We start from the raw sequence: 14,659 nt of genomic DNA on the forward strand, positions 1-14,659 counted from the left end.
GGACGCTTGTGATTGGTTGATTTTTGGCGCCAAAGGGTGTGTTTTGCTTCTTGTCAATCATTTATTAGCGTACTTTGTTGTAGCTATATTTCAGTCAATCAGAAGACAGCCACACAATTTGAGGTTATTTACATATTTTGACTTATAGACTCGGAGCTTGAAGCCGATAGTAATTCCTAAAATTTAGAAATTAAGCTATTGGTTTAAAGTAATAAAACCGTGTCAAATATCATCATTAATGTGATGAAAGTTTTAAATTTGTAGATTCTGAACTTAAGGTTTTTTTTAAGACCACATAGGATTGTGGTCAGCCATTCCTTAACGCGGATAAAGGCGGGGGCTTATGAGCAAACGTAGCTCCAACAATCCTCATTTAAAAACGAAAAACATACTATAGAAATTTCAGAAAACGTTTTCTCTTACAACTGAGAACATTTCCATTACTTTCTTCATTGTTATTCGATGTCATAAGCTTTTTTTATACATTTAAATAAAAATATTTTAGAGCATTGAAAATATTATTTTATTTATATATTTTTTAGGAATAAATTAACTTTCTATATTTGCTTGAATATTCATTTATATTTCAATAAGAATAATAGGAAGAAGACTTGTCCAGTAATAGCTTTTAAGTCGATAAAATACTTTAGTATATTTTGTAGAGTGTTAAAAAGTAATAGTTTTATGTAGTTAAGAATCTTCTTATTCCCTCGTTCGTTTATTTCTGTAAGAAATCTAGAATATATATATTATGAAATTTGTTGTTATAGGTTCAGTTGTTTTAAGAAAACATTTGGGATGCCTCGTAAACTGTCCTCTTTTACATTCTGTATCTTGAGGGTATCTTAGAGAAAACAATGCAGCTCTACTCAAAATTATTTCCGTAAAATACAAATCCATATTCACAAAGCTTCCTTACTTTACCTCTTTCTTTTCTAAACTCGTTGAACTAGAAAAACAGAGGAAGTCAAACCAAATCAGGTCGACAAAAAAGCCATTTTATTTCATTTGAAATAATTTTTTTCCCTATAGCACTTTTAAATTTCACATTTGGCGATAAATACGGACAGCAAAGTTTTGTTTATTCATAATTTTTGACTCTAGGCTATTAGGATTGTTGAATTTTGCTATCTAAATATTTTGAAATCAAGACCTTTCTTTTTAGATTCCAGTGGCCTGAAGAACTACATCCTTAACGTCCCGGATGTTGAATTTACTACTTGTATATGACAAACTAACTTAGTTTAGTCCTCAATGTTGTCTTAACAGAAACGTTATGTTGTTTCATCTTATTTAGGTAAGAAATGCTGTAGATTTTTAATTCGGATAGCGCAAGAACAGGTGTCTTGTGGAGCAGTATCAAGTCGACTTGGCAACGAGAAATGTGACAGATGTAACAAGGAAAACAATCCATCTAGAAAACTTCAAAAATCATAAGCCACTTCGCACTTCCGTCTAAGTTCAAAATATATCTTTAGTGAGTAAGCCAAATACCACTACCTTATCGAAAAAAATGTGACTTACATTAAGAAAAAAAGAAAATAATTTATAAGCTAAGTTACTCCCAGCATGCGCGGTTTTCAGTTTTCATGCTCACAACTCTAAAATGCGATGATAAAACCAAGAAAAAAAGTTTAAAAATTCGGGATTATTTTGGGGGTCGTTTTCGTCACTCAGTAGATTTAGCAAGCTATACACTTCATTTCCTTGATACTCACATCTGAGATTTAAACAATGTTTTAGTGTTTATCTGAAGATTTTGCCGAATTTGTCTTCCGAGCTTTTTAAAGGTATTGCAAAACCCGCAGAGCTTGGTCCTTTGCATAACACTAGGCGACAATGATAATTCGAGACAAGTCCATGAAATATTGATTGGGGAATTCAGTGGTTGGTAGGAAAGCGCCATGAATAAATTGGCATAAACAAGTGTAGAGCTCCACATTTGTTCAATTAGGACGAAATAGGAAGATCTGTCCTTTCTAGTGCGCTTTCATCATCGGGCTATCTCCTTCCACTAGACGCTAAAAGATACATATTTTGTGACAGTTGGACAAATAGGAATCGCGCACGCGTGAGGCTAGCTTGTGGCCTAGTGGGAGTATATCAAGTATAATCCGTTATTTTGGGATTGCATCTTATTTCTTTAATGTTGACAACTGCATCAGTACCGTCGACGGTCCAACATAGCAATGAGCCGCCTCGCGGTACCGGCATCTATCGATATAAACAGATCATTGAACAGATGGATGGTATAGGGCAAACGGCTGCCGCGTCCAGTATGAGCGATCCAATCGTGATCAACGTCTCTGGGAAAAGGTTCGAAACTTACGAAGAAACTTTAGCACGATTTCCTGATACGCTTCTCGGATGCCCGTCGCGAAGAGCCAAGTTCTACAACTCCAAGAAAGGGGAGTACTTTTTCGACAGGCATCGGTCGGCGTTCGACGCAGTTCTATACTACTATCAAGCCGGTGGAACTTTAATCCGCCCTGAACACGTACCACCGCATGTGTTTATAAACGAAGCCATTTTCTACGATCTGCCGGAGGAAGCTTTGAATACGGTGCAACAAGAAGCTGGCATAGTCGATGAGCCGGGGGAAAAAATCCTTCCCAAAAATTTTTATTGTCGAGTTATATGGCAAACTTTGGAATTTCCTGAATATTCTTGTTTCGCAAAATTCCTTGCGATTTTCTCCGTGGTCATCATCGTGCTTTCATTGATTATATTCTGCGTGGAGACCCTGCCTGAATTTTCTCCCGAGCCTCCGAAAAAACCCGAGAATGCAACGGCTGACTGGCTACCTCCTCCAGGTCCGTATGACGAGACATGGTTTATGCTAAACACGTTTGTTATCATTTGGTTCACCGGGGAATATCTACTTCGACTGCTCGTCTCTCCCGACAAAATACAATTCCTTGTCTCTTCGCTTAACATTATCGACCTTCTTTCCGTATTGCCCTACTATGTCCAACTAGCTCTCGATAAGAATGGAAACTCGTCAATCTCAGTTCTACGAGTTGTGAGGGTTGTAAGAGTGTTTCGTGTCTTCAAGTTGTCCCGCCACTCACGAGGGCTACAGATTCTCGGAAACACTCTAAAAGCAAGTTTAAACGAACTTCTTATGCTTATGTTTTTCTTGGGAATCGGAGTAATGATATTTGGAAGCTGTGTTTACTACGCTGAAGGAGGTTTAGACAGTGATTTCCAAAGCATTCCCCACTCTTTCTGGTGGGCTGTTGTCACTATGACAACAGTTGGATATGGAGATATATCGCCCAAATCTTTATGGGGAAAACTTGTCGGAGCACTGTGTGCCATTTCTGGTAAGTAAGAAACGTTTTTTTGTTTTAGTCTTAGGGTTTGTTTAAGCAAACGCCATGCTTGTGGTACCAGTTGCTATTCTGTTGGGCTCAATAGTAAACAATGCCATGGTTTTTTCTTATCTGACTCGCTGGAAAAAAACCGTACAATTGTACATCGTACGAAGTTGAAGTTAAAGAAAGTCGATCTGAAAATGTTTGCGATAAAAAACCATTATCGAGAAACAGTCTAAATTTTTTATTCACGTATTATTAAAGTCAATACTCGTTTGCTAACCAAATGTAAATAACAAAGGCAAATAGTATAGTTTCTGAAGCACCTACCAGGTAAAAAATTGGCTTTAAACATAAGTCGAAAAGTTAGAGTATTTAGAAACTTTAAAAGAAATTTACCGCAGGGAAAGAAAATGCGATTCTTTGGCTTTTAAATATTAATTTTCTTGAATTGTGAACCAATACGAAAAAGAAAGAAAGAAAACAGATAGAATTACATCGATGTTGAGGAAAATATTTTCCAAACTTTTAGTATCTGTTGAAAGCTCCATGTAAAGGAATTTCCTTAAGATAAAATTGCGAAAAACGAGACGAAGTATACCCAGCTACATTAATATAAGAAGCCAAATTCAATTACATGAAAAATTATTATTTGACTGAAACCCAGAAATCTTTAATTATTAATGACTTTCTTACCAACGGAATTATTTTCTCTGCCAGATGCAGCAATTCTAATCCGCTTTTTCGTATACATTGAAACGTAAAATACAGATAGTTTCTTTCTCGAAAGTTTTAGTAAAATCGTATTGGGAGTCGGAAATTTTCGGTTTTTTACTTTATGAATTTAAAAGTGTTAACATATTATAAGTGTTCTGTGAAGTTGTGAATGATTGATCAATAGTCACAATTCAATTATAATTTTTCCTTCGAGAATACCAGTAACTTAGTTTGAGATATCTTCACACGATTGTGATTAGCAAAAGCAGTGAGTGACGTACTTCTCAAAACAAGTGGTAACGATAATAGTCGGGTACAAATTCACTTCAAACCAAAAAAACCTTCATTTGGTTGAAATTTCAGAAAATGGAAATGAGTTCCCCTCACAGTAGGGGCAAGGCAATTTTATCTAATGAAGTTCACAAGTTGTAAACGATAAAGAATAGAAAATCCATGAAGAACTGTTGTGCTTGTAAGGTCCAAGAAAATGAATTAAAAGCCTGATTTTTTATCAACACGCTAGCCCCAAAGTGCACATTCTAAGCTCTATCAGCCAGCAGTTTAATGTAAACGTTGAAGTCAAAAATTCTAAATAAATTTTACGAAGATATATAAATATATATTTTTTCCTAGTTATAATTGCTTAGAATATTGAATCAAGTTTTCCTTGAACGTATTTATGTGTTATAGACTTCAGGGAAAGCTAAAACGCAGAAATGTTGATCAAAATCTTGAAACGCCGGAGAATGTTAGAGTGAAGATTGACCGAGCTATTTACTATACTAAGAGGATAGTCGTTGTTTACATCACAATTTTTTTGTGTGAGTCATAAAGTAAGACTTCTTAGATATTAGGTTTTTTTTTTCGTTTGTAATTACATTTATAGCGATACAAATAAATAAATAAACAAATAAATAAAAAGGAAAAAGCTAAAAAGTTAACAAAAATTCTCTATTTTTCGTCAAAACTCTCAAACCTCGGTACGTGTTTTGAAGAAACACTCGTGAAATATTCAGACATAAAATGTTAATGAGATTGCAATTCATGTTTCGAAGACTTCGAACAGGTGTACTATTCCGAAGAAAGATTTGGCTCACACTTTCTTATTTTACGACACTTTTAATATACTAAGATCCTAGTTTTAGTATGTGGTAGGCCACATACTTGATGGTCGGCTTTGTCTAACTTGATAGACTTCACCAAATAGTAGCCACGAGTAACTTTGCTTGGGTTTGTTGGTCTCTCGTATCTTCGGAATTCAATGTCCAGTGGTTTTGGCGTTAGATTCTTGCGGTCTTTGAGGAAATAAAAGGGTTAACACGCCTTCTGAAATGTTCTCCTTAAACCAATGGTACTTCAATCATAAAATAAGGAATTCCTGGCAAATACTTTGGGATTCTTTGGCTAGAATTTGGTTTATTACGATAAAAAGGAGCCAAATATAATCCAGATAAAGTGCTTTGTTTTTATTACATTTCTCATTTTAAGTCTGAAGTGTCTCAATGGAATTGTAACTCGTTAAGATTAAAAATAAGTATAACAATATGGTCCACTTCAAAATCGAGTAGTTGAGATTTTCGCCCGAAAACACAGAAAAATTCATGATAATATAACTCTAAACTCAAACCAAACGATAAAAATCGCAAAATAAAATCATTAACGCCTTGGAATAATCTTCAAAAAAAACTGTTATATTTGTTCCGACAAAACCATTACTTTGACGCTAAAAGTCGCCATGATTTGAAAATATGAACCCAAATGCTTATAACGAAGTTGATTCTCAATATTTCTATTTCTTTCTTTTTGAATAGTTCTTGCTGATTCGTAAATATTTATGTATATAAATCTCCCAATATAATGGTCGCGTTCAAATCTATTCATTTTGGATAATCGGCAAAAATTATTTTTCCTTGGATGATTCGCTCAGCAATCAATGTGCTCTACGTGTTGTCGAATTAGAATATCTACTCCTTTCGATAACACGACTTGTGACTGAAAAAATAAGTCCAGATTAAGGAATTTAGAATCGAAGCTCTGATATGGAAGGAACTCTACTTTGGTCAAAGATAAATCTATGTTATCGACGTTCAATCATTTTTGTTTTGATTTGGTTAGCTTGAATAAAATTTGTAAACATTTTTGTACAAAATATATGTACAAAGTACTTCCAATTTCCACTTGATTTCAAGGATAAAAATATTCCCTTAATTGACCATAATCGTGGACTGACTTTGTCGAAATGAATGTTTTCCCAATCCTTAGAGAGAATAGGTAGTTGTGATTTTCAAAAAAAAAGGAGAAAAAGTTTTAAAAAAATATACAATAATATAAATAGATAACAATGTATTTTTTTTTTACCTCTGAAATCATATTAATTTGTTGAATCTTTTTTCTATTTTGGAAAATATGAAATTTTCTATATTTATATTAAAAGTCTTAATCCCAATTGATTTGATATTCAGGATTTGCGTAAAATTCGTTAAGAGAAATGATTCTGTAGTTTTATTTTATGTCATTGATTGAATCAATATTTCTTACTCGTTTGCTTTTTCCATCCATCCATCCTTCCATCCATCCATCCATCCATCCCATCCCATCCCATCCCTCCCCTCCATCCATCCATCCATCCCATCCCATCCCATTCCGTCCCGTCCCGTCCCTCCCTCCATCCCTCCCCTCCATCCATCCATCCATCCATCCATCCATCCATCCATCCCATCCCATCCCATCCCTCCCTCCCTCCCTCCCTCCCTCCCTCCATCCATCCATATATTTTTTCATCCATTCATTCTTCATTCTCTTACATTTCTTTCATTACTAAATACTCCAATAATCTTTCTAGACGTGAATAAACCCTAACATTTGCAGACCCCTAATTATTAGTTTCCTATCTTACAAATACAATAAACATAAATACTAAAATAATTAAATTTCATCAGACATAAAATTATGATCATTGAAAGGTACAAATTCGAAGGTCAAGCTGTTAATTATTTATAGTTGAAATATTTTTATTTCAAAAAAAATTTCCCGAAATACTATATAAATATAAATTCGGTAAGGAAACGCTTGGGGAATAAAAACACACACACACACAAATTAGTCGTACACGGTACAACCGGCTCAGGGGATCGAAATCGTTGTGATTTAATCAACTTTCATCATCAGATTTTAATGTGCCACAATAAAAAGAGTTGTTTTTCAAACAAATACTAAATGGCTTTATAATCTTTTTTCTAATTACACATAAGATTGGCACTGATTTGCTGGCGCTTATCAGGGTTTTCTTGTCGCTTACAGAAATTCATGAAAATAACTCTAGTTGAAATTGTAAAATTTCGGTTTTGAAAAATCGTCGTCCTTCGGGTTTTTTTTCTTTCTCTGTCACTCTCTTTTCTTTTCTATTCCATTCCATTCTATTCCATTATATTCCATTCTATTCTATTCTATTCACTTCTATTCCATTCCATTTCATTCCATTCCACTCTATTCTATTCTATTCTTTGCTGCTTCCAATTAAAAATAACAACAAGAAGAAAAAACAAATAACCAATCTTTTCCTTTCTATTCCATTCCATTCCATTCTATCTATTCTATTCTATTCTATTCTATTCTATTCTATTCTATTCTATTCTTTGCTGCTTCTAATTAAAATAACAACAAGAATAAAAAACAAATGTCCAATGATAAATGGTCTGAATTAAAAGATTTGACCTAAAAGTTTGAATTATGAATCACACTCAAGTGTTTTGGTGCTGTCATTTGATTTGTATTGATAAAGTCATGTTAAGTATTACCACAGAAACCACTATAGACTAGCCACTGACCAGCGGTATTAATGCTAAAAATAGACAGCCGCCATTTTGATTTCTACAAAGGTGAACAACGAGTTCCTCCCAGGAGTATAGTACACAAAAATACGCAGAAAATAATTTAAAAAGTAAGAAAGAAAAAAAAAGCGAAGGAAAGCTGTCGTCGGTATTGACAAACACGTGATTACTAGTAATGTAAATATTTGTTTGGCATCCGAAGCTCATTATTCGCGGAAAACTTGAAAATCCGAACTCCAGAAATCATGATGCTAATTTGCAAATAGTCGAGTTAATTGATGGTTTTCAACCATTCCCAAGAGAATGGAATAACAAAAGACACGGCGGCCATGATGGAGGATATGACAAAAGAATTAATTGACAATTCTTTTGTTAAGTTCCTCCAACATGGCCGCCGTGAAAACCATCAATACGTGATTGCTTTATCAATCGATAAATTACTCGCTGACTTTTTGTTCGTTATCGTGTTTTCCTCTGTTTTTCGAATTCATCGCAAAATTTTCTCGAAAGTTAATTCAAGCCGCCTGATGTTTGCATGAACCTGTGCTTCTTAATGGGCATGCTCAAATGTTCTTCGTAGTTGAACGCGGTTTGCACACTCCACATTCTCGGACTGTTTATTAATTTCTTTACTTAAACCTTTATTTTACGAGGGTAACATAACATAACCTCTCAGTTATCTAACTTTTTTAGGCTCAGTTTTCGCAATCTCGTACCCATATCCTTATTTCTTACTACGCATGCTCGACGAATTATTTGGAAAGTTGTGAATAGACCGAATTGGTTGCGTTACAATGTTTTTCCCATTTCAGACCACGTGTCATTCCCAAGAGTGTCATTTCTTTGTTTAAAGTGTATATGACACGAAAACATTTCATCGTTTAAAATGTATAGTTTGTTAGTCGTAATGAATATATCGTAATAAAATGTGTTTCAAAAGCTTATTTCTTGAGATATGTGAGAAAATTAAGCCCAATTTGTGACGTCATTTTGTTGACACGTACTCTAAATTCAGTAGTAATGCACAAAATATAAATTGTAAATCGTATAAAATAACAACAAAAGGCATATTTTATTCAACTTCATTTGATAGCTTACGTAGTACTCTCCAAATGTTGGGAAACTGAAAAGTGTACGACCTGAAATTAAGATTCTACATTCAAATATATTTCGTGTATTTGCAACTAAATCTGGAGACTTGTAAACAAAATGACGTCACAACTTGTGCTAAATTTTCTTGAATTTCTAGAGAAATACGTTTTTGAAACAAATTTAACCGTGATATTCTTATTAATGCCAATAAACTACACATTTTTAACATTAAATTTTTTTCGTGTCATATGCACTTTAAAGGTTGCACATGAGAAGGCACATGAATATGGATACAAAACAAACAAAGAATATTATTCTCAAGAGAATGACGCAACCAATTAGGTCTATTACATAACCAAAATTTAGGATAAACTATGATTGAAGTTTTTATTTTTCTGATGAAATTTTCTTTATTTAAGGCGTCTTAACAATTGCACTGCCGGTTCCTGTAATCGTCTCCAACTTTGAAAATTTCTACAACAAGGAAGTGAACAGACGTAAGGAAGAGCAGCTCCGAAAAGACGAAGAAGAGCGACAACGACAACAAGAAAAAAGGAACAAGGAGAAAAAGATGGAAGAAATGGGGGTATCCAAGAGTTCACGCGGGATACTCGTTTGTGGAGTGAATGGCTGTGATGAGCCGCCGAACCCTACTATAGCACAAACGACAGTTTAATGAATGATTAATATGGCGTTCGTTCGTTGTAGTTTTTCTTAAATTTTGATGATATGAAGTTTTCACTTCAATGTTTGTATTCCTTGGAACTTTGTTTCTCGATCCAATTTTGGAAAATATTTTATATATAGACAAGGATTATATCGAAGAGAGGGATGGAATTCGAATGAAACGCTGACGCTGACAGCGTCAACCGCGACCAGCTCTTATATATCGAAGTTCTATCCTTTATAAGCCTTATTTCGCGTGAAAGAGCCTATCGTCCATTCCTGATGGAAATTTTGAAAGAGCGAAGAATTCTGAACAGCACCATGCAAAAATGTAGATCTTATTTGAAGTACAATTTCTATTACCGATATGAATATATTTGCAATTTAAAGCCTTCTGATACAAGGGCTTTTTAACTCACCAAAGAGTAATTCAAATCCGAAAAGTCCTTAAGATCGTACCAGCGAATTACACACAAACTGGCTCCAAAACTGGCAGAATTTTGAGATGATCACAATATTGCACAAAGCAATTCCCAGGGATGCTTATGGAATTGATAAACATACAGAGACACTGAGTTGTTTCACTATCAAACTACCTAGGAAAACCAGCACAGCACCAATAAAAAGGCAAACTTTTTAAACCTTAATAGGAATGTTGAAATAATTTTACGAGTTGCGCTGTCGAAAGAGAATCTCCACCAACTACGAGATGTAAAACAAAATGCATGGAAAATTTTGAATATCTACACAGCAGAAACTTCACAATATATTAGATAAATGAATCGAAGAAAATGCACAGAACACGAAAGAGAAACCAGAAGAAATACTTACAAATCATCCACAAGCTATCCAAGGAAATTCCAATCTTGGGACGAACGATTTACCGAAAACGCGCCTTTTTCGGTCGCAGGCGCGTGCAAGAACACTTCAATGGCTTCCTTGCTGTCAATCAACAGCAAATTTTAATTTTCCTTGATGAAAGACTCAAATTCCCTCCGAAAAGCTGCTTTTAACCAAGGAGAATATGGTCGTCGAATGGTAGGAGAAATTAAAGGAATGTATAATGCATTGGAAGATTAATTATATAAGAAGTGTCTCGAAGTCCAAACAATTCAGTATTTATATATATAAATATATATATATGACTTCGGTATTTGTATTAAATATTAGTTGGAAAATTTCAAGAAAACCACCCCGAAAAACTAATTCCAATGTGGCAAAATTGTAAAGATGACACATCAATATGCAATACAAAATACACAATTTCAAGCAAATTTAGGCCGCGTGACACGTGCCGTGACAGCCTCGTCCACGTGCGTGACAAAAAACAATTCCAGTTTCAAAATATTTGTGTATATTCGTTTTTTATTCCATTCGCACCTTTTTGTGCTATTTTATCTGATATAGAAATTTCATTTTATAGTTCTTTCTCTAATCCTAAAGGCTAATTTTCTAAGACCGACTATCTTAGCCGAATCCGATTGAATTAACCAACAGCGGGCCAGGAAATCTATATATGTCATCATGTGCGAAGTCATCAGGTTAAAAATATACAAGCTGAGAGCGAATGGTATTCTGGGTAGTGATAGAATTCTCCTCTGGGCCCGGTTGTACGAAAGGTGGATAGCGCTATGCAATATTATCCAGTTAATAAATTTATTGGATTAACCGCATTGACTTAACCACTGGATAAGGATTTTTCCATAGCCCACTTCCGAGATATGCTTCGCTTGTCACGCTCAAAGATTTCAGTATGAGGCTACGTGCTAAAGTAAATTTATTCTTACCGCCTGTCACGAATGACTGAGCATTTAGCACGTAGCCTCATACTGAAACCTTTGTGCGTGACAAGCGAAGCATATCTCGGAGCTGGGCTATTGCTGTTCATCCTTCGTACAACCGGGCCCTGATGTATTCACTTGAGATTCACAGTCAATATGAAACTTGCGTGAGAATCCTCAATATTATCTGTCAATTCAACAATTTATGAAAATTCCACGAATCGTATCGCTAGGTACATCTAACCAACGTAGTTCCCATGTAACATTTCGGTCTCAGTTTCTATGTTCTATGTTTTTGAACCCGACTATGATTTTGAGATTGAGTGTATATCACAATATGAAATAGAAGAATCAACAAACAAATACGCCTTTTTGGCGAGTTTACTGTTTAAAAATGTCAGATTTTTGCAGATGAGCCCGCGGTGCTTCTTGTCTCCGTCAACCGTCATATCAGACTAATTGATATCTATAAAAACGATAAAAAGTTTTGTATAGATCATGGAAATTACAACGGAACTAAATTGAAGTGGAAATAGTTATGCGTGGGACATCTGATAAATCTTAGTGCCCCTCATGTTCCCTTGAACCATATTTAACTGGAATCAAAAACCAGTTTAAACATGAACCAGATATTACCAGAACTAAAACGGTTTGTGGATTTGTTCTTCGGTTTTGACTGGAACCAGGAGAAACTTGCAAAGCACAAAGCTGGGTTTGGCTTTGATAAACGGTCTTAGAAACACAGGAATAATCTTAATTTCCACCGTGAACTACTGGGCTTCCTCCAGACCGTGATCGCCTCTATTCGTACTTTTTTTTTACATTTTTTTATTATAAGAGTGAATGAAATGCCCAACAAAGAGCCATTTCTTTGAAGTACATCAAGTACCTATCGTCCGGTTTGGGTCCCAGTCTCTCACGATTTGAAATTATTCACAAATTCGGCATTTAAGGTTTTGCCGAATTTATTTTCACTCGTTTAATATCATTCTTATCTTTATTGTAGTTTGAAACATTTTTCTCCCTTTTTTCTACAAATAAAATGCGATGGGTAAAGACGGCAGGCTCGTCTTTGATTGATCAGCGGCCTTTCCCCAAAACGCATGCGCTTAGAGTTTCTTAACCATTTGTGTTTATAAAACTCAATTTTCCTTAACTCTTGTAAATCTTAATTTTTCAGTAATAAACCAGCTATTTAGAGTTACAATTTTTTTTTTTCGAAATAGAATTGTGAATCTTAAATCTTAGGGATTATATCAAAAATTCTAGTTGTATTTAATCAGCAGAAATCTAAAACTATTCAAATTAGCCCGCCTTATTTACCGAATATTAATTTTTTTCCTATTTAGCAAGATTCCAATATGGCGGTTATGACGTCACATGGCATTACTAACTGCACACGGTTGCGGCCATTTTGAAAATGATCGTAAAAAGCGAATCTGGGCTCTGCTTCTAATAAAGATTATCCTAATATTAGCATCGAGAGCAAACTAGAAATGAATTAAGATAGATAAGGTGGACGTGAGAGCCTGGTCGCTTTTCAAAATGGCCGCCACACCGACTGTACTTCAAGGAGTATTTTCATAACGCTTTTATGAAATTTTGAGATGGAGCAAATTAAAGCGCAGATGTTATAAAGTTTTCAAGACGTTAAGGTGCTTCGTGTTCGGATGTAATAGTAACCTTAAAGTTTTGGCTTATCATTAAAGTGCTACTCTGACGAAAATCGCTCAAACTTGGATTCAGCTGAAACTTCCTAAAATTACTCTTTAAAGGTCCAATAATCACTGTATGAAGTGTTTTCTCGATATTCTGGACGAAAGTATGATATTTTTACGATTATTTTTTGGAGTCTGTGACGTCATGCACTCAACATCAAACATCGCTCCATACATTTCTTTGTAGTTTATGGTCAAAATATCAGTAGTAAAGGGAGAAAGAAATACCCAAATACCCCAAAATATAGATTATAGTCACAAGTAATGTGAAATTAGCACATTAGCCACCCTTTGGACTTCACAGGAATAAAATGAATTAAGGATTTATATACAAAGAAATGTATGGAGCGATGTTCGATGTTGAGTGTATGACGTCACAGACTCCAAAAAATAATCGTAAAAATATCATACTTTCGTCCTGAATATCGAGAAAACACTTCATACAGTGATTATTGGACCTTTAAAGAGTATTCTTAGGAAGTTTCAGCGGAATCCAAGTTTGAGCGATTTTCGTCAGAGTAGCACTTTAAAACTAGATCGAAAGATCTCGCAAGACATTGGAATACCTTAGCATAAGAAAAAAGTCGCCCTCTTCTTATACAGATATAGTATGACGTCACAAAATGCATTACGATGACATCATAAATATACTAATGACCGTGAAACGTCATGCGCATTATAAAGACGTCATGCTACTGCTCTTTGTGTCGTCATATTGCATCTCATTGTCTTCATTTATACGCATTAGGATGACGTCACACCATACTACTTATTAGTTTGTGACGTCATGATATGCCTTAAAATGACGTCATACTACTAAACAGCGTGTGACAGGGAGAATTAAGGTGCTGACACACGGTGCAACATTGCCTGCAACATTGCACGCTAACAGGACTGTTGCAGCGTGTGTCTACCCCAAACTTGTTGCACGCAACGTTGCCTGCAACTAATCTGAAATTGAATCGCGCTCTACTCTTGCAACATTTTGAAATTTCCAGCCAATCAGCTTGCACCAAATTTATAACTGCTGACCAAATACCTTAACATAGCAGGCTGACACAAGCGATGTTGCGTGATATTGTTGCAATGTGTGCCACCCCGATTCAAATTTGTTGCGTGCAAAGTTGTGTGCAATGTTGCCCCGTGTGTCTGCACCTTTATGTCCAAGTTTGAAACCAAAGCCATGTTTTGTGACGATTTTGCCCAATCAACCAAATTAAACAACAACGATAATAATAGTAATAATAATAATGATATTAATAATAATCAAATATTAATGACACTGAATTCATTTTCTTTCTTACGATTGAACGTTTTTAACATAATAAATTTTAATATATTTTACTTTCCAATCTGCGTTCGCTCGTTGTTATAATAGCCCAATATGTATATGAATCTTCATGTTTTTTCTTATGATCATTTTTGAAATTCTTCACTCTTGCTAGCCATGATATTAATGATGCTAATGATAATGAAAATAATATTCCAATTTTCAAAGATTATGAAATGAAATAAAGTTTGAAAAGGTAGAAAATTTG

The 14,659-nt window shown here is 34.9% G+C and overlaps 1 protein-coding gene across 1 annotated transcript; it reads left to right on the forward strand.

The window, feature by feature from the left end:
• Nucleotides 1–1,847: 1,847 nt before the first annotated feature.
• On the forward strand, nucleotides 1,848–14,473 carry LOC116300263 (potassium voltage-gated channel subfamily A member 7). Its single transcript, XM_031709092.2, has 2 exons — nucleotides 1,848–3,326; nucleotides 9,376–14,473. Exons 1-2 carry the CDS (start codon nucleotides 2,147–2,149, stop codon nucleotides 9,630–9,632), a joined length of 1,437 nt encoding a protein of 478 aa, XP_031564952.1. The 5' UTR covers nucleotides 1,848–2,146; the 3' UTR covers nucleotides 9,633–14,473.
• The last annotated feature ends 186 nt before the right edge of the window (nucleotides 14,474–14,659 follow it).

Source organism: Actinia tenebrosa, unplaced genomic scaffold (genome assembly GCF_029948245.1).
Source record: "Actinia tenebrosa isolate PJP-AT-01 unplaced genomic scaffold, QUT_ActTen_1.0 PGA_scaffold7__59_contigs__length_16204524, whole genome shotgun sequence".
NCBI classification, from domain to species: Eukaryota; Metazoa; Cnidaria; class Anthozoa; order Actiniaria; family Actiniidae; genus Actinia; species Actinia tenebrosa.